Here is a 20091-nt window from a genome sequence, read left to right as displayed (position 1 = left end):
AACTGATTTACATCCCACAGATAGAAACTAGGAGCTCCAGTATTATCAAATTCAAGTTCTCAGGAACCTTCTGAACGAATGTGGGTAAAAACTAGTTAGGACTCTTCATAGTTGTATTTGGGTTACAGCTTATCATTTGTTGAATTCATATACTGCCCTATACCCAGAGACTAGGACTGTACACGTCTCCAACATTTGTGTTTGGGATTATTGGAAACAGCCCCACTGTGATATTCTTTTGGGCAGCATGATTAATTCCGGCCTCCCTGCATACACCTATTTTGGGTTTCCTTTGGAGAAAAGCACTGTGCAACTGAGAGTGCTCACTCAGCAAGTGCAAGATAGGCAGACATCCATCCTAATGGTGTTGAACTACATGCTCGAGTGACACCTCAAGATGTACTGAACTGATATATTCTACCCCACCCCTCAAAAAAAACCCATCACAGTGATCTTGTCACCCCAAGTGCACTATTGTCTTCCCATGTTAACGTCATGGGATTTTCTTCCATTTCCATTTTGTGAGCTCTTCCCAGAGTATTTTTAATACAGATATCATCTGCCCGCTTTGTATCTCTGAACAGGGTGATAAAACAACACTTTACATTATGAAGGGCCAACCTTGTAATAGTTGCCATTGCTTGGTCTACATTACAAGAGGCTAAGCAATTGGTCTTTGTGTAGCTCTCATGGTGGTGAGAAATACAGTGGTACCTCGGGATGCGAACAGGATCCGTTGCTTCTAAGATGTTTTGGCATTCACTGGGATACAGCTCAATACAGAATTTTGAAAACCCTTGCCAAAACATGGGAATCGAAAAGGCAACAGGCCAGCAGTTTTGACTTCAACCCTAGAGGTGCACTCTTCATTGTCTCTCAAGGCAGACAGATGCCAACAATACTGTTCAATAAACAAAACCAGCAGGATGCGGAACTGTCAAAATACCATTTTGAAAGGAATTCCACACCTCATGCTCTTGGGAAAATGTGATTAAGGAACCCTGTTTGTATGAGTGTACTGGAAATTGTATGGGAGAAAAGCTCAATCCAACAAAAAAAGCAGCAAAGCTACTTAAAATACTAAACTTTATTTTCACATTTACATTTAAGTTTCCCCATTTCCATTTTTGACCACCACTACTATGCATTATCAAAACATTCCATACATATTTGAAATTAAAAGGGTGGAGTCCTGGTCTTAAAAACCGAACAGGCATTTTGGACAACACATTCTTGGCAAAACATTCTGGACGACATTAATCAAGACTCTGTAGGGAAAGCTTTAGCATTTATAAAAAGGACAGCCAGATATTAATGGTTATACACACAGAACTGAAACTTGAAAAGGAGTCATTTGTTAACTTCTTGCTCACAGAGTCTGCCTCCACTGCCAGAGTGCTTGAATAACCTAAAACACACCAAAAATAAAAAAGGTTAGTTCCGTCTTGATCTTCCTTTAGAGTACAAATTGCATTAAGCCCCAGAAAAGCTATTTAAAACAATAAATGATCTGCATAAAGTATTTATGGGCATGGAATTTTCCACTTAAAAGTTTCTTTCATCTAGGTACAGTTAACAGGACAAGTGTATATGAAATCCAAGTCTGTGCTAATTTTATTAAAAAAATGCTTACCAAGTACACCAAGATTAAAATTACCCAATATATTTTGCCTTTTAAGAGTGCTCACACCCTATAAAGCATGGTAAAGGAAAGCAAAAGGAAGGGTGTGTCTCAGCTAGGCAAATACCGTCTGAACTCTGCCTGCCCTGCCTTATGTCCAAATCTACTTCAGGAGCTGAACTAGCTGCTTTCAAACATTCTCCCTTAAACGGGCCACAATTTCCACCCCCCCTCCCTCCCGACAGCTTTGAACTGTTTGGGGGAAAGCAGAAAAGCATAACAATTTTGTTTAAGGAATTTTGATAGTGAAATTTAAGATTTACAGGTCTAACCCAATACAGCTCGCTTCCTGATACCAGCACCACCACCTCCTGGCATGCTGTCACACAGTAATTTGGTTGACTTTGGGAAAGGAAAGCATCAAGACTGCCAAAGGTTCTAGCGCAGTAGTTCTTCTCTGCAAAAAGGAAACTGAAGGGAAGGCTAGCCAAATTCAGCAGTAGAAAACCACAACACCATTTTACTTGGTCAAAATGGGGCTGGAGAATCCTGTGGGTTTAAAAGTGAAGAGACACCGACCATCAAAATGGAGAAAAATGTTTCCTTTCCCACAAACAGCTTTCATTTATCTAGTCTAAGTACTGCTTGTAGCTGAAGCTCTAAAATGTGTGGAAAGTGATTGGGAAAGGGGGCAACAATTTATTCTAGCTATCAAGACCTGATTGATTCCATTACCTTCTGGTCCTCTGTCCTGAAACAATTCTTAATGTAATTCACAAACTTGGCCTCCACCTTAGGCAAACTGGTTCCCTATTGCAAAAAGAAAATAACAGTGAAACGTAAGATTGACACAAGGAACTGAAAGACCTTTAGCCTGTGTGGTACATGGAAATAAATTACTACACAAATTTTAAGATAATCTGATTCATATGCAACATTCTGGAGGACCTTTGCTACTATCAGAGACAAAGCATGCCAATTCCTGTTCACAGGACATTTGTTCTAGTGAGATTGCAGGAATAGGGGAAATGTAAGATCTGAGTGCCTAGGGGAGCATTTTTTTCCTCAGCATTTTTTTTTGCCCAGTTGGGGGGGGGGGGAATCAGAAATTGGGGTAGTGGTGCTTGTGATTATAGCATTTGGCTGCACAATGAAACAAGCAACTCGCCTGAATCCGGTTGCTTTTCACGTGCCTTAGAAGTACAGATACAATCAAGGGGATAACATGAAGTGAGAAGCTTAATGAAACAAAGCTTCGGAAGAACACAAAACTCAAAAGTTCAGAATCAGAATTTGTGGATTTCTCACAAACAAACCCAAGTTGCAAAATTAAGTTTGTATTTACTGACATGACTGCAACATGCAAGTTCAGGACTGTTAATCTTGCACCTACAGCAACTATGGTATTTTCAGCCTGTACGTATTTACTCAAGCAGTTCCCAGTATTCAACCGGGCAGGACTGTATATAGCTTGAGTATAATGATAACATGCAACAGATTAGCGTAGTTATTTACCACTAAAATGCATTACAGAAATTATTTTTGAGCTTTTTCTGCAAGGCATGTTCATTTCCGCTTAATGCTGAGGTCTTTGTGATATTTAAGTCCAGATAATAAAACCTTCCTTCATTTGCAATGCTGAGTTTCAGTATTCAACTTCACCACCTCCTTGCCAGCACACATCAATTTATCCAACTGGTAAAAAGATGCACTTTGTGTGCAGCATTCTGCAGTCTGTTTATATCACTGGCACTTTGCAATAATTGTACAACCAAAACAAAGCCACGCAGGGCAATATACAAGTCTGCCTGCTTGTACAACAGAAATCCACTTGTACAATGGGACTTTGGGTTTCGCTTGTCTCCCTTCCCACCAAAGCTCCCCCCATGTGCTTGACAGAAACCCCCAACCCACTGGATCAGATTTTGAAAGCATACAAACGGAAGGAGAAACAAGCAGTTTCCCTCATATATTATGTTGGGGCTCACCCTTTAAACATTTTAATAATAAAACTGTGTATGTTGACTAATTACACATTTATGTTCTTAAAACAGAAGCTAAGATTCAAAAAGTATTTCATATTGCTATTTCCCCAGAACTCATTTTTTTCTTATAAAACAGAGGTTTCCTGCAACTTTATATGTATCAGATTTTTGTACATTCACCAAGCACTCCGTATAAAGGGCTTCTGCACCACTTATATTAAAATTCAAGCACATCCAAAATTTTACATTCAGTACCTGAACAAAGAATTTACATCTTCCTTGCCACTATGAGCTCAGCAGCAGTTAAAATTTTCAGTAAGGCAATCTCTACTAGCCAGGTAGCCAGTAAACTTACCTTTTGTACGCTTGCCTGCATTTTTGCTTTCATCTCATCTAGAGTGAAGGTTTTTGGTGTTTTGGGACTCTGTGGTTTCTTCTCTTTATGAGACTCCGGAGTCTAAAACAGAGCAACTTAATTACATTTCTCAACAATATGACAACATAGTATTTACTATCTGGTCATTGTGCCCAATGCCTTCTGTTTACACTATATGCTTTGGTTTCAGATTCAGATTATTAACACCAATTTATATTCTGCTGCATAAGGCAAACGGTGGGTACAACCAAGTAGCAAATGTCCCTGTGCCAATGCAGCGTTGCATCCACTAGACAGGGGTAACAGGTGTCAAGGTCTACAACCACAACTGTCTAGCTTGTACAAGAAGTCCAGATATACAGCCCTTCTAAAAACATGGTCATTTCATCAACTACATTAATGTGAATTCTAGCTTTTGTCTCCTGTTACATGTGAGAGCTATTTTAAATCAGGTATTGAAATTCCACAGCTAACTTCCATAAGTTTGTAGTGAACAGATGTTCAAATAATTCCCAATTATTTTACAAATTTGCAGGCAAATTATGAATACCAGTGTATTAAGGAATTTATACCTACTTTTGACTTGGGTGTTCCCAGCTTGGAATCTTTCCCATTCTGGTTTGATTTTGGTGTGTTCTTTGCAGAAGAATCTCGGGCAGGCTAAAATAGGAATAAATGTAAGAATCTATCAGTGCTCCACTTTATGTGAATCTGCCAAAAGATTCCATTCTCTACTAGCCAAATACCACATTTGCAAATAGGGTGTCAAAATGACTAGGTGGAAAATAATCATACCATGGGCAAAAATTCCTTATGGCCAGATTATTCTGTAGCTCAATATCATATAGGCACTGTCTAATTAAATTATTTGCTTTACTGAAGCTCAGTGCTAATAATAACTGTTGTGGTGATAACCTAGAAAAGTAAAGCTTTTGGTTGACATTACACCTTGCAGTGCTACAGACCTTTTGCAATAAACTGACATTACTTAAGTCCATTTATTTCAGTGGGCCTACTAAACACAACTTAGTTGGAGATCACCTTATATTTCTGAAAGAAACATGAATGCATTACAAACTTAATTAGTAACACACTACAAACACAAGTAAAAATTGGCAACTGGTACAAACAAAATAACTACAATCTTAGACTCTACTAACTTGTATTTAACCAATAATGTTATACTTGATTAAAACTTAGTACCCATAATTCATTTTTACCTTGATTCACTATTTTAAATTAAGATTCCAATAATGCAAATTAAATTGATTTTAATAGTCTTAATGGTGCTAAATCTCGTAACACAAAAAATCACAAATCCTATCTTTTAAATAATATTAACAAAATCCCCAACTCTTGTTCAGATCTTTTCTATTATTTTTCATAAGTTATACAGACATGTAATGAACTCAGATAAAGTAATTGTTAATGGAAGGTGAAAGACACAACTGAAAAATATCTAATCCAACTTAATCTTTAAGCCACAGTGCCACCTAGTGCCCCAAGTCTGTAAACGTATGGGGTTTTAATCGTTTTACTTCTCCAAGGATTAAGATCTTATTACTTGGAAGGTGGAAAATAAAATAAAATAAAATAATAATAATAATAATAATACCATCCCAGCTGATAGCTTTACATAATCTAAATCAATTTACTGCAGTTGCTCCATACTAAAATTTTACTTTTTAAATCATTTATTTTAAAAGCGCCTTCCTATTTCCACCTAGCTATCCAAAAGCAAAAGCTACATTTCCCTCTGGAAGGGAATCTTCTGTCCCCACTTGTTGTTGTTGTTGTTTAGTCATTTAGTCGTGTCCGACTCTTCATGACCCCATGGACCAGAGCACACCAAGGCACTTCTATCTTCCACTGCCTCCCGCAGTTTAATCAAACTCACTTAGACAAGCGAGTCCCCACTTAGACAAGTGGATTTTGCTTACAACCGAGGTCAAGGGAACTGAACAGGAAGTGCCATGACAGGGGAGACATTCACTCTCTCCCCTAATCCCAAAGCTCTCAACTCAAAAGGCATAAGCACAGATTCACTGAGAGTCAAGGCTGGTCAACTTCCCAGTGTAGCCCAGGCCCTGAAAAGGAGTCAATATAGTGCCACAACTTGCTCCTGCCAATGTGCTTAAACAAACGTTTGCTGATTAATGAAAACAAAAGGCGATGGGGAGAAGAAAAAAAATAGATTCAGGAACTATGGATACCCCATGTGACAGTTCTAGGAAGGGAAGAGCCAAATAGCAGTTGATCCTGGACTGTGCAATGGACATTAATTGTTTTAATGTTTTTAAATCACCTCAATCATTTCAGTGGGATAGAAATCATTCTGTTAAAAATAGCTCGGTTCTTTTTCAGCATTTGTTGTCACCAAATTGTGAGAATTGTGAGATGAGATAGTTTTCTTTGCTATGAGGGTTGGGATACAATACTTAGACTTGATTGACATGTTCACCTTTATATTAAACCACATCATTCCAATAGCATAAACAAACAACCTATAGAAATGTTAATAATCCCTTCTGTAAGTACAAATTTATACGTTGTGAAGTGATTTCTGAATTATACATAATTACTCACTTTCTTTGCTGGAGTCTTCTCTTCCTCCTCGTCATCATCCATGTCGTCATCGTCACTACAATTAGAAATTCCAATTAGTATCAACACCCAAAAGCATGGTAATTTAAGCATCTTTGAAGGCCCTCATCCAACTTGTATTATACCAGTAAGAGATAAACAGAAGTGGAAACAACAACTACAACTTAAGGGATACCCACATGACCTGAAAGTGTTGCTGTGCAATGCCAGGTCAATGATTCATAAGACCACTGCCATCCATGGCTTGATTATGGATGGAGGACTTGACCTGGCATGTGTAACAGAGACTTGGTTGGATGAAGCAGATGGGCCTGTCCTTGCTGCTGCTTGTCCACCAGGTTTCTCTTACACACAGCAACCTAGGTCATGTGGGCGGGGAGGGGGGGTTGCAGTGATTTTTAGGAAGTCATTAGTTTGCACCAGGCATCCTATTGGGAAGACACGGTTTTCCGAGTGCATGTTCTGGAAGTTGGGCAATAGGGGCAGTACAGGATTCCTTTTGGTGTACCGACCTCCCCGCTGCACCAAGGATTCCCTGCCCGAGCTGCTTCAGGTCGTGGCGGATGTTCTCCTGGAGACACCTAGCTTGGTTGTCCTAGGGGATTTTAACATCCATGCCGACACGACCTTACAAGGGGCCGCTCGGGACTTCGTGGAAAGCATGGCCTCCATGGGGCTGTCCCTGAATAAGTCTGGCCCAACCCATAGCCGCGGACATGCCTTGGACCTGGTGTTTACCTCTATGGATGTTGGTGATCTGACACTAAGTAAAAGCGAAATGAAAGTAGTGCCATGGTCAGATCACTTCCTGGTGCAACTGGACTTCTCTGCAACCCATCCCCTCTGCAGGGAGGTGGGACCGATTCGGATGGTCCGCCCCCGCCACTTAATGGAGCCAAATGGTTTCCAGAGAGTGGTAGGGGATGCTTTATCCCATGTTGATGGCCTTTCAGCCGATTCCCTGGTGGCCCGCTGGAATGTGGAGTTAACCAGGGCTATTGACTGTTTGGCTCCGAAGCGCCCTCTCGATTGCATGGAGCCCGGAGAGCCCCGTGGTTTTCCATGGATCTGAGGGCAATGAAACAATCGTTGAGACGGATAGAGCGCCGGTGGCGGATAACTCATTCCGAATCTGACCGGACACAGGTTAGAGCTCAACGTCGAGCCTACCAAGTGGCGATAGCGACGGCGAAGAAGACTTTCTTCACCGCCTCTATTGCATCTGCAGAAAACAGCAGCAGGAGACTTTTTCAGGTGGTTCACAATTTAGCGGAACCACCTGCAACATCAGGGCCCAGTACGGGCCACATGTTCTCCTGCAATGATTTTGCAAAGTTTTTTGCAGATAAAATCGCTCAGATTCGGGAAGAAGTAGACTCCACCGTGGGAGCAGGGCTGGGGCGGGAGAGTGCTAGAGTCCTGTCTAGTCAAGTTGTGTGGGATCAATTCCAATCTGTTACCTCCGAGGATGTGGACAGGCTGCTTGGACGAGTGAAGCCAACCACCTGTCTCCTGGATCCTTGCCCATCCTGGCTTATAAAAGCTAGCCGGGAAGGACTGGGCGATGGGCTTCGTGGGGTGAATGCTTATTATTATTATAACTGGGTTGGGGGCGACACACACTAACTCAGAGCAATGCCAATTTCAGAGCGTGTATAAGCATTCCTAATTTAATTCTGTTCTTTTTAAGGTGCTGGAGATCCTTTCTGAATTTAAAGCAGGATAGGAAATCCAACTAAAAAACTGAAATTTTGCCATTAATGGCAACATTTTAACAAGGCACATGTATCTTCACAAATATTTATAAATAAAACAAAAACCGATCAATCTAAATAACTACTTTTGAAAAAGACAATTTTTTTGGGTGCGAAGCTGACATTTACTGGCAAATTGTTAAAAACACTGAACATATTCCAAAAGGTAACATACTCATCATCATCATCTTCATCGTCGTCGTCTTCATCATCGTCGTCATCCTCTGTCAGCTTTACTTTTTTCTTTTAAAGAAAGAACGTATGGAAGGGATTACAAATATGCCCAACGTTTTGATTCCAAGTTTAGACCTGCTAATGTAGGATTCACCACTGAAGTCTTCTCTGGCACCTAGAAGGCCTGTGAGTTTCCTCCACTGACTATCCCTTTAGTTATGGAATTGTGAGGATGATTACCTTTTCCTTCCTTGAAAAGTAGAGCTGAAGAAGGAAGTTGGAAGTGACAATATGCCTCACTTCCTCTTTCAGTTCTATATTCTTCCTTCCTAGGGCACAACAGCACTCCCTTAAAAATCAAAACGTACCCACCGATCCAAAAAGGGTGGCAACCAATTTAAAATAAAGTCTTTTGGTCTTTTTTACACTCATCACATGATAAGGCTTCATCTAATTTATACACAAAATTTGGTTTTATTTTATTCCTAAGTCTAGATTCACAGAGGACCTATGCAAAATTTCTCTTGCAACCATACAAGCTAGAACACAGGTGAGTTGCTTTGCTTTTAAGAGCTTGTGTGACGAAACCCATTCCTACAGACACACTATCAATTCCAAAGCAGCCATTTCTCTCCCCCCCCCAATCAGCTTACCTGTGGAACTTTAGCCAATGTCACACCTGCAGGCCTTTTTGCTGTGTTGTGTAGTACCTTATCATCATCTTCATCTTCAGAAGATTCTGGTTCTTCTTCTAAAGCTGAAGATATGGGACAAGTCAAGTAAGACTACACACAACTTTTCATCTTTATGGCAGGCCATAAGAGATACATTCACTTTACCAAATTTATGTGTTCAGACAGAAATTTAGTGAAACAGAGCAGAGAGGTCACTTTCTTACCTACGAGATGTTGACCACTGACATAAACTGGTCCTGAGCCACTTTTCAACCTCAGAATTACTGGTGGTGTGATTTCAAAGCCACCTAATGAAACCTGAAGGGGGGAAACGTACAAAGCATAGTTGAAATATTTGCATCATATAGACAGTATCGCCAAGCTACATAACTCACAATTCCCAACAGGTCTAGAAAAGGCATCGGGGTTTGAGGTCTAGAAAAGGCATTGGATTATCATACAACTCTACTCAAACCAGCAAAAGTGGTCTAGGGTTCTGCATGAAGTAAAAGCTGAACCTCTTTCCCATTTTCTTTGGTAGAGTGCAGACTAGTATGTAAAATTATAGAACCTTATAAAAGCTAACACATTTCAGCTGGCTAAAAGCCCTTTCTTAGTTGAACCTATGCATTTAATGGAGCTAATGGCCCAGGAAAGTTCAGTTTCAGCCAAGCTACAAAAAACTTTAGCTTTTGAAGTGTTACAGAACTGACCTTGAAAAATGGGTCATTCAAAACTGAGGAAGACAGAAAATTGCAACAGACATCTGACTAGCCAAAACCCGTTATTCACAAGGTTTCTACCAAAACAACTAATGTACAAAAACCTAAATGAGGGAATATTCTTTAACAAACTGAGAGAAAAATAATGCCAAAGGTTGTAGAATGAATCACAGTAAAAGCATTTCATGTGTTTATCAACCTAACAAAAGCATGAATTATGTAACTTTGTCGACTTTATCTGTATTTATAAATGTGTATCTGTTTTTATTTACAAAGGTAATAATAGGCCCGGGGGGGGGGGGCAAAGCCCACTTAAGGCAGCTTACAGACCATAAAAACATGATAGACATGCAAAACCTCAGGCCAGGAGGCCAAATGTGGCCCATAGAGCCTCTCTTAGCTACCTTATGGTACTCTCCCCAGATAACACCCCCTCTTCCCAAAGCCACTCCCCCTAAAAGTCCTTGCTCTGCACCCTCAAGAGCCAGGCTGAACTGTAATAAAGTTCTTCCTTGCCTGGGCAAAGAGCGGGGTAGAAATCTCAGATACTTGTATGAATTCAGTTCAGCCTGCTGTGTAGAGAGGAGCCGTATCTTTTGCTCTGCTCCCTTTTGCCTCTGGACCCACCTGCAACTGACATGCAGTCCACACGTCTATAAACCACCCTGAGATATCTGGCATACTAATTTAATTAATACAGAAAAAGGTTGCCTGTGAGGATTCTAACAGCCATCAATACATCAGTTTGAGAAAAGCGTATGGCAGGAGCTGCTGTGTCCTCCTGTGCTGGGCACTTGTCACTAGCTCTGTTCACAGATCTGATCTGGGGAGAAGTGTGCTTCTGAAGAGAGCTGCCCTTAAGAGCAAGACAGTCACAACTGCCACCAACATCAGTGAGGAGTTACTGCTGCTCTACACAGCCAGAATCTGCATGAACTGACCTATGTAACTGCACTGTAAGAACTGTAACAAAAAACCTGTGCCTCCTTGCCTTCCCCTGTTCCTTTTTCCAACTGTGTCATCATGTCATTACAGACTGAGCCTGAGGTCAGGGATTATCTTAGTACAGTATTAATGAAAGACACTCTGAGAGTCTTTTTGGTTAAAGTGTGTATATTAAATGCCTTCAGTAAAATAAGTACCATTAGGCTGAAAAGGGGTCCCTATTCCTGTACAATAGATTCAAATTAAAAAGTCATTTTAAAAACATAAGCCACTTAATACAGATAAAGCAATGTGAATCTCAGCCGAAATAAGAATCTATCTACTGTATGATAGCACTTTTTTTAAAAGCTGCAATGGTAAGACTACTTCACAGCTGACGCCAAGAAACAAATGCTTGGCTACCAAGGCTGGATATATCTGCTAAGCCTTTGTCTATTCCCCATGCAAACAGATCAGAACATTAAATAATTCTACTTACAACTACAAAACACAATTTTTATAATGTAGCTTCTGCCAGTTACAGTGGAATAAAGTTTCATGGTACAAAAAAATGTAATGTTTCTAAGCCTATGTAAATAAAAGGGCTTCACTTTGAGCATTTATTACTATTATTCATAACCTGCCCATCTGGCTGGATTTCCCCAGCCACTCTGAGCGGCTTACAGCATATATAAAAACTGTAAAATATCAGACACTTGAAATTTCCCAATACAGGGCTGCCTTCAGATGTCTTAGGCTGCTTTTTCAAAGAGCTCAAAGTAACTTAAAGAATCAGTAATGCAGGATGAAGCTTTTCCATAATAGAAAAATTTTCATTTCCAGAAATGCATTGTTTCATAAAATTAGTAGTTTTAACAAATGAACACATTAACTGTAAGGTTGGGCAGGTATTTCAAAATTCTAATAGTCCTTTAGGCGTACTCACATTAGTATGTTGAGTAAAGCTTCACATTTGTTTAAACGTAACGGGTAAAATCCAACCATAACTGCAGATCAGATTGACAGAGCAGGTTTCCCCGCCCACAAATCCATTCTAAAGGGTTGGGAGACCCACTTACCATGGAGAGAAGAGGAAGGAGATGTCTGCTCATGTGATACTGAACGTCATCCAACATTTACACAACATTAATGGTGCTTTAATTATTCCCTAAACAAATAAATTCTATTGGGGGGGGGCTGTTTTAACAGTGTCTTTCTCTTGTTTTTGTTTCCTAGATGTCAAACATTGAAATCAATTTAATTACCATAAAAAAGTCCAATAAGCCCACATCACTATACAAAATAAAAAGACGAAAGCTAAGTCATGTAACCCAGTAAACTTGCTGACCAAATTAAGATGCAACACTAAACCACAGGTAAGAGCCAAGGTCACATGTTCAACCTTCCTTCAGCACAGGCATGAACAGCTCTTAGGTATCCACTTTAGTTTTCAACTACATAGCTACTGTACAATCAAAATCCTGTGAGAATACAACTAGAAAAAATGTGTAAGGGACTAGTGTTATGTAGTATTTATTTAGATTTGATCCCACCAATTTTAATAGATAAGCGAAAAACTTACCGTAGGCTGCACTGACATCTTCAAGGATGCCAGAGTGACAGTAATCTGCTTGCCTTCGTAGTCCAATGCTTCTGCTTCAACAACATGCAACTCATCTTTCGCACCAGCCCCTAAGCTAACCTGTAGAACAAGGTACATTGTTTGAAAGGAGAACAGCTGAGGCTTACAGCCTTCGTGCTACAACTACCCAACACAAAGAATGTGCAGCTCCCATGATAGCCTCAGGTGAAGTCACAGAAAGTGTGGCCACAGCATAGCGGTACCAATACATGTCAAGCCAGTATCTAGATAGCTGTGTCAAATACCCATTCTGGCCACATCAGTGAACTTTTCAGGTGCAAGTGCCACAATGTTTTGCATCAGTACAATCTGCAATTATTTTGCATCACTTGTTCCAGTAGTTCTTCAGTATTTTCCAAGAATCAGCACTTACCGTTCTTAAAGAGAGTTGGTGATCATTTTCTTCATCATTCACCTTGAAATGATACTCCTTGTCTGCCTTTAGTTCACAACCTGCAAAAGCAGCAATGTGTTTGCTATTAAATAGCTTGAATATTTAGCTCCCTTTACAGCCCTAACAGAGAAGATGTAATATGCAATCTTTTACACTTCTACTAAGAAAAAAAAAGGCCCACTGAACGGACCTTACTCCCAAAAAAGACTGCAGTCTGTGTCCTTGTTTAACCCACATGCAAATCAGAACAGATCTGCTTCACTTCTACATCTACAAAAAACAAAAACCCTCATAGCTGTCACAAGTTGGGATCAGATCCAATCAGGGACGAGAGCCAAGAGAGAGAAAAATCCAGAGTACCATTTAAACATACAGGGGAAAGCTTCATAAGCACTGATCTTCCACTTACACCTCTTGTTAAAAGCACACAAACGCCATGCCGTTCTAGAGCACCGATTAGTTTTTCAGGGCCAGTGGCACGGCGCACAATTCTACTTATATGCCTGCAGGTTACAAAGAACAGTTGCCATCTTGCGATTACACGGTTCCTCCTCATTTTGCAAGGTGCTATCATGCTCCGCCTACTGAAGCACATGGCCATCCGAGGCCCTTCTTCCTCCCCTCCCCACCTGGTACCACACTGCAATACCAGCCTCTGCAGCAGCTCTCTGCGCTTTTCTCCCCCCCCCCCCCCAGCAGGCCTATAGGTCTGACATTAAGTGACCAATGTCAACCCGAAACAGCACCAGCGGCAGAGAGGGAAGCGTTATTTCCACGGGGAAGCGTCTCGGGGGCCAGAAAAATTAATTAACAATCGTAGTGTTTCCTTTCCCTGCCCTATTTGTGTGGTTCGCTTTATTTTTGAAGCCGAGTAATTCGCATTTGCTTCTTGAACCTGACCCCCCCCCCCAACTTCCAGGCCGGCCACGTGGCGAAGCGCATGGGGGAGCCATGGAGCCAAAAGGCCCCTCACCCAACTCCCCCCTCTTCCTCCTCCAGCCACGTGAGAGGAAGGGGGAGGGGAGCGTCGCCAGGAACTGGTGGGCCCGGTGCCAAAGCGGCGGAGACGGCGTCCATTTAAGTAGGGAGGAGGTTGGAGGGGGTGGGAAAGGAGGACAAAGGAAGCAGCCGCCGCATTTCCAAACACACAGCATGGCGGGGGGGGGCTGCTGAGGGGCCCCCTAATTCCCCCCCGAAGCAAAAGCCCGCGAAGCGCCAGCCACGTGGGGAAGCCGTCCCCCCCCCCACCTTCCTTCCCTCCAGGCGCTTCGACCCGGCCCCGCCCTCAAGGAGATGCGGGCGAGGAAGGAACGCGGAGCGCGCGAGGGACGTTCGAAACGCGGGGCAAGGGGGGGGGGAGAAGCCGCGTGGGAAAGGGGAGGTGCGCATGCGCCAAAGGGGGGGGGGAGATAACCCCGCGCCTCGTCTTTCCCTCACGCGGGCGGGCGGCCTAGGCCCTTTTACCGAAAAGGAAGGTCTGCGGCCTGAGGGAGCCCATGTTGTCCATGTCCATGCTGCTGTCCTCCATCTTGTCTGCTGGCCGCCCCTCACCACCGAACGCAGTCGTCGTCGTCGGTATCACCTTTTCTCCTCCTCAAGTCACGTTAGTCGCAGGAGCCGCGCGGACGGGGCGGAACAGGACGGAAGGCTCCTGTGGGGCGAACGGACGGACAGACACAGCAGCAGCGCGCACTGCGAGAAAAAGGGCCCGCCTCCTTCCCGCCCCCCTGCATTTATAGATCCACAGGTCTCGCGAGAACTGCCGCCGGGCCTCCTTTCTCCTTTTTTTTTTTTTTTTTTTTTTTGCGGCGCCGCCGGCTCCCTTCCAATCAACTTCAGCTGGCGGGAGCAGACGGCTTGAGGGGCGCATGCGCCTGAGAGGATGGGCGGAGTGTTCCATAGACGCGAGCGGGTGGTCGCTGCGCGCGTGCGCTCTCGCCTTCCACTCTGTCATCCTTCCGCGCGGCCCCGTTGAGGCGCTCTCGTGCATTACGCAGCTGTGCTGGGTCAATATCCCTCAGCTGAGCCCTTTTTAAATAAAAAAAATGTAATTAGTTGCTTTTTCCTTTTGTCATGAGGCTGGTCCCCAACTGAGAATTCCGTTATGCTCCATATTGATGCCATAAAACCAATGCTTTTTTTCGGGGGGGGGGGACGCATACCTCTAAGCATTTTGTGAATTTGTATTTATTTTCCCCGATTTGAACTATAAAATGGTGGTTTTCTTGAGTCAAAATGAGAGTACCCCATACATAAGAAAGCACTGCATAAAAATAAACCTATCAGACTGACTGGTGTGTTTTTTGAAAACTCAAAAGCCTTTAGCAACTTTGGGAAAGCTTGCATTTTAAAAGAAGTAGAATGTAAATAAACAAAACTTGTTTTATTTGTGCTGGATATGTCTTGATATACCGCTTTCCTAAAACTCGGACATCATCATCATCATCATAGGATCAGTCTAGTGACATAATTTGCCTCATAAAGGAGCCATAAAGCAGAGATGAGTGTAATATTAGGTGAAAAGAGAAGCCCAGGGCAGTGATGGTTACAGATGCACAACCGTCCCCAGTGTCATTTGTGAAATGTTTGAATGTGGAGTTGTGTCCATTTCATTTGCTTTTCCTGTTTCTCTCATTCTCCCAACACTCAACCTGGACACTTGTAATAACAGGTGGGTCTACAAAAAAAAAAAATCCTTCCAGTAGCACCTTAAAGACCAACTAAGTTAGTTGGTCTTTAAGGTGCTACTGGAAGGAATTTTTTTTGTTTTGACTATGGCAGACCAACACGGCTACCTATCTGTAGGTGGGTCTACGCAATGCTTCAAGACTAACCTAGTTGGTCTTTAAGGTGCTACTGGAAGGAATTTTTTTTGTTTTGACTATGGCAGACCAACACGGCTACCTATCTGTAGGTGGGTCTACGCAATGCTTCAAGAGTGTGCTAAATGCACCTTCAATATATGCACATGATCCACTGAGCTACGAGCCATTATAAAATCTGGCATACCAAACATAAGCCGTTTTCATGTGTTTGCTTGTACAATTCGCTGGACAAATTGCTGGTCCTTGGGGCATATAAGCAGTATGCATAACTGTGACCGTATCAGCCTTTCCCCCCAAAAAAGACCAAATGGCCATTCGAAGGTTAGAGCTGAAGTATTTGGTGGAGCGTTGAATTGCCATTGTGTGTAAGTGTAATGCATTGAGTTTTTATTATGATAAGAATTTTTTAATCTTAATTGCTATTTTTAAAAAATAAAATAAAAAGACCATACTGTGAGTAAATGAAGTTATAAAAGTTATTAAAAGAAACACCCAGATTCTCTACTTTTTCCAAAGCAGAAGCGATCATAGCAAATGTTTCAGAGAGTAATGTGTTTTTGCGGCACTTTACTTGCGGATTCTGTTGCAATCTTTTTTTCATTAAAGAGGCAGCTGTTGTGGTTTCTTATCTGATAGTAGCTGGGGGCAACTGTGTCCAGGAATAGGGAAGAAGACCTTGGTGTTGAGATAGGACTGATGTACACAAGATGGGAATCACAAGACAGGCAAGCACATAGGGCATGGTAAAAGCCTGTCATTTTCTCAGGACAAGTTATCCGCTGCTTACTGTTGTAACAATTGTTTTCTCAAAATTTACTCTTCTGTACCTTGAAAATAAATAAAAACAGTATTTTTAAAAAGAAAAAAAGAAACTGCCTTACACCAAGCCAGGCTACTACAGTAGTCGGTCTGGCTTAGTATTGTCTAGCAGGGATCAGAAATCTTTTTCAGCAGGGGGCTGGTCCACTGTCCCGCAGACCTTGTGGGGGGCCAGACTATATTTTGAAGGGAGGAATAGAATGAATTCCTATTTTTATGTACTGAAGTTCTCACCCTGGGCCAGCAGGGGGATACTGTAGATAGTTATGCAAATGAAGGATCGAAAGTGACGTTCATTGATTGGATAGTTTGTATGCAAATGAAGGATCAAAAGTAATGTTCAGTGATTGGATAGTTTTAGAAAGTTGCTACAGTAACATTGTACTGGAGCTCTATATAAGCAGGCTGACTGAGCTCTTCAGTTCAGTTCTGTTCTGGCCTCGGAATAAACAAGAGCTGTTTGAAGAATCGCTGTGTCGTCTGATATGTTCACCCACAACATAACACCTATGCCCCACAAATAACCCAGAGATGCATTTTAAATAGAAGCACACATTCTACTCATGTAAAAACACCAGGCAGGCCCCACCAATAACCCAGAGATGCATTTTAAATAAAAGCACACATTCTATCCCAACAAAAAGGGACTGGTTAAGTAAACTATGTGAGTATCTGGAGTTAGCAAAATTGACGGATATAATAAGGCATAAATCTAAAACTATGGAACAGTAACAATGGGAATGCTTAAATGAATATTTACACAAACGGGGTTCAAACACAAAAGTTTGGTTGTGCTTAGACTAAGCTTGTGAAGAATACAGAGAATAAAAAGATTAGATGGACTATGAAAGAATTTAAGGAAAGGAGGTGACTGAAGAACTGATGTAAAGGTGAATTAGATAACCAAGTGACGTGTGGTGAATGCGGTGGAAGTTTTTTAGAATATTTTAACTAGGGTTTAAATATTGTAATGTTTGAAGTATGAATTTGGAATAATTGATTATGAAAAGTATTTTTTCGCTTCATTCTTTTTCTTTCTTTTATCTTTTGTCTTTCTAATCTGCATTCTGGAAAATTGTGTAGATAAAATGTTTTTATGTATGGTTATGTATTGTTTCTATTTCTTTTTTCTATTTTTTGGGGGGTAACATTTAATAAAATAATAATAATAAAGGACACATTCTACTCATGTAAAAACACCCTGATTCCCGGACCTTCCGCGGGCCGGATTTAAAAGGCGAATGGGCCGGATCCGGCCCCCGGGCCTTAGTTTGCCTACCCATGATCTACAGTACACTGACATGCAGTGGCTCTTTATGGTGTCAGACAGGGAATCTTTCCCAGCCCAGTAGGAAGAAGAGTAGAAGAGTTTGGATTTGATATTCCGTTTTATCACTACCCTAAGGAGTCTCAAAGCGGCTAACAATCTGCTTTCCCCTCCTCCCCCACAACTCTGTGAGGTGAGGGGGGCTGAGAGAATTCAATTAAGTGTGACTAGCCCAAGGTCACCCCGCAGCTGCATGTGGAGGAGCGGGGAAGCGAACCCGGTTCACCAGATTACGAGTCTACCACTCCTGACCACTACACCACACTGGCTCCTCATTGCTCACCTACATCCAATGTCCTGTTCAGTTGTAGAAGAAGGATAAAATTAACATTTGAAGTGAGAAGGACTCAGCAAGTGAAGACTGGTATGTGAAGGCTCTACTTGCAAGAGAACCAGGAGAGAAGAACAGAACAACATGTACGCAGGAGCTATTGCTATAACTGTTGGGGACAAAGGAGGGAAAGATAAGAACATTGCTATGTGTCATGATTAAACCAGTAGAAGCTAGCTGAATGAAGGATTGCCATAGATGGACATAACCTCTCCTTTGCTTGTAAGGGTATAAATGTTTGCGCTGTTTTCATATTTGGTGAAATTGTTTGCTATTTGAGGTTTGACTGAGAGTTGTAGTCTGGATCTTATTGGCCGTCCAGGCTGAAACAACAGAGTATAGCAAGCATAGGCAAACTCGGCCCTCCAGATGTTTTTGGGACTACAACTCCCATGATCCCTAGCTAACAGAACCAGTGGTCAGGGATTGTAGTCCCAAAACATCTGGAGGGCTGAGTTTGCCTATGCCTGGGGTATAGGGTGTTGAACCCCAATATTTCACTAATAGTATAGGTGAAACTAGGGGACCCGGGTGGCGCTGTGGGTTAAACCACAGAGCCTAGGACTTGCCGATCAGAAGGTCGGCGGATGAGCCTCTTCATCTTGCTCATTGGAAGGTTGGCGGTTCGAATCCCCGTGACGGAGTGAGCTCCCGTCACTTGGTCTCTGCTCCTGCCAACCTAGCAGTTCAAAATCACGTCAAAGTGCAAGTAGATAAATAGGCACCACTCCGGCGGGAAAGTAAACGGCGTTTCCATGTGCTGCTCTGGTTCACCAGAAGCAGCTTAGTCATGCTGGCCACATGACCTAGAAGCTTTACGCCGGCTCCCTCGGCCAATAAAGCGAGATGAGCGCCGCAACCCCAGAGTTGGAAACGACTGGAGCTAATGGTCAGGGGTCCCTTTACTTTTACCTATAGGTGGAACTGGTGTTCCTGGAAGGCATTAAGTCAGTCTCTGGAGTCCTGAGGCAGAGTAAAAAGGTAAAGGTAAAAAGGTAAACGGTTAAGTCCAGTCAAAGGCGACTTTCGGGGTTGCGGTGCTCTTCTCACTTTCAGGCCGAGATGTGGCATTTGTCCACAGACAATTTTCCAGGTCCCGTGGCCAGCATGACCAAACTACTTCTGATGCAATGGAACACCATGACGGAAACCAGAGTGCGTGGAAACACCGTTTACCTTCCCACCACAGCGGTACCTATTTGTCTACTTGACCTGGCCTGCTTTCAAACTGCTAGGTTGGCAGGTGCTGGGACAGAGCAACAGGAGCTCACTCCGTCACGGGGATTCAAACCGCCAACCTTCCGATGAGCAAGACCAAGAGGCTCAGTGGTTTAGACCACAGCACCAGCCACATGCCCAGAGTACCTGAGAGGTATACACAAGAGCAATCCACCCTTTGACATTATCCTTGACTGATTGTTGTTTATGTGAACTGTTCCTTTTCGGCAAGTTCTTTGCAGGTCTTAGACAGGGGCAGACTGATGAAGCCCCATGTTGTGATCCATATCCCCTCGCTGGTTCTTATATGCTGACCGTGCCATGATGAGCTTGTGGGTTACTTGAAATTCCACCCATCAACATAGCTAGGTGCTGATGTCTAGGGCTAAACATTGGCTCTAGACTGAAATGTTTTTATTCTATAAAACCACCTGTTGTCTTTCTTGGCAGGGATACTGGAGTGGCTTGCCAGTTCCTGCTCCAGGTGGATCATGTTTGGACAAAACTCTCCACTATGACCTGTCCATCTTGGGTGCCCTGCTCGGCATAGTTCATAGCTTCTCTGAGTTATTCAAGCCCCTTCGCCATGGCAAGGCAGTGATCCATGAAGGAGCAGACATCACCTTGCCGACAAAGGTCCATATAGTTAAAGCTATGGTTTTCCCAGTAGTGATGTATGAAAGTGAGAGCTGGACCATAAA

The 20091-nt window shown here is 42.5% G+C and overlaps 1 protein-coding gene across 1 annotated transcript; it reads right to left on the bottom strand.

Annotated features, from left to right (window-relative positions):
* Nucleotides 1–1069: 1069 nt before the first annotated feature.
* NPM1 (nucleophosmin 1) lies at nucleotides 1070–14720 on the bottom strand. The gene is made up of 11 exons (XM_083734036.1): nucleotides 14335–14720; nucleotides 12850–12929; nucleotides 12417–12536; nucleotides 9413–9506; nucleotides 9168–9271; nucleotides 8516–8583; nucleotides 6569–6623; nucleotides 4559–4642; nucleotides 3962–4063; nucleotides 2357–2431; nucleotides 1070–1408 (listed from the first exon to the last, which is right to left on the bottom strand). Exons 1-11 carry the CDS (start codon nucleotides 14396–14398, stop codon nucleotides 1370–1372), a joined length of 885 nt encoding a protein of 294 aa, XP_083590162.1. The 5' UTR covers nucleotides 14399–14720; the 3' UTR covers nucleotides 1070–1369.
* Nucleotides 14721–20091: the final 5371 nt, after the last annotated feature.

This window comes from Podarcis gaigeae, assembly GCF_964106915.1.
Source record: "Podarcis gaigeae genome assembly, chromosome: 3".
NCBI classification, from domain to species: domain Eukaryota; kingdom Metazoa; phylum Chordata; class Lepidosauria; order Squamata; family Lacertidae; genus Podarcis; species Podarcis gaigeae.
This window is presented reverse-complemented; position numbering and strand designations above follow the sequence as displayed.

Excerpts from the sequence above, each read along its gene's own strand:
- NPM1 (XM_083734036.1), bottom strand. The coding sequence starts at position 14,398 with ATGGAGGACAGCAGCATGGACATGGACAACATGGGCTCCCTCAGGCCG. Across the intron at positions 12,537-12,849 it reads ACCAACTCTCTTTAAGAACG|GTTAGCTTAGGGGCTGGTGC; the intron begins GTAAGTGCTGAT and ends CTTGTTCTACAG. Across the intron at positions 4,064-4,558 it reads TGGGAACACCCAAGTCAAAA|ACTCCGGAGTCTCATAAAGA; the intron begins GTAGGTATAAAT and ends GCTCTGTTTTAG.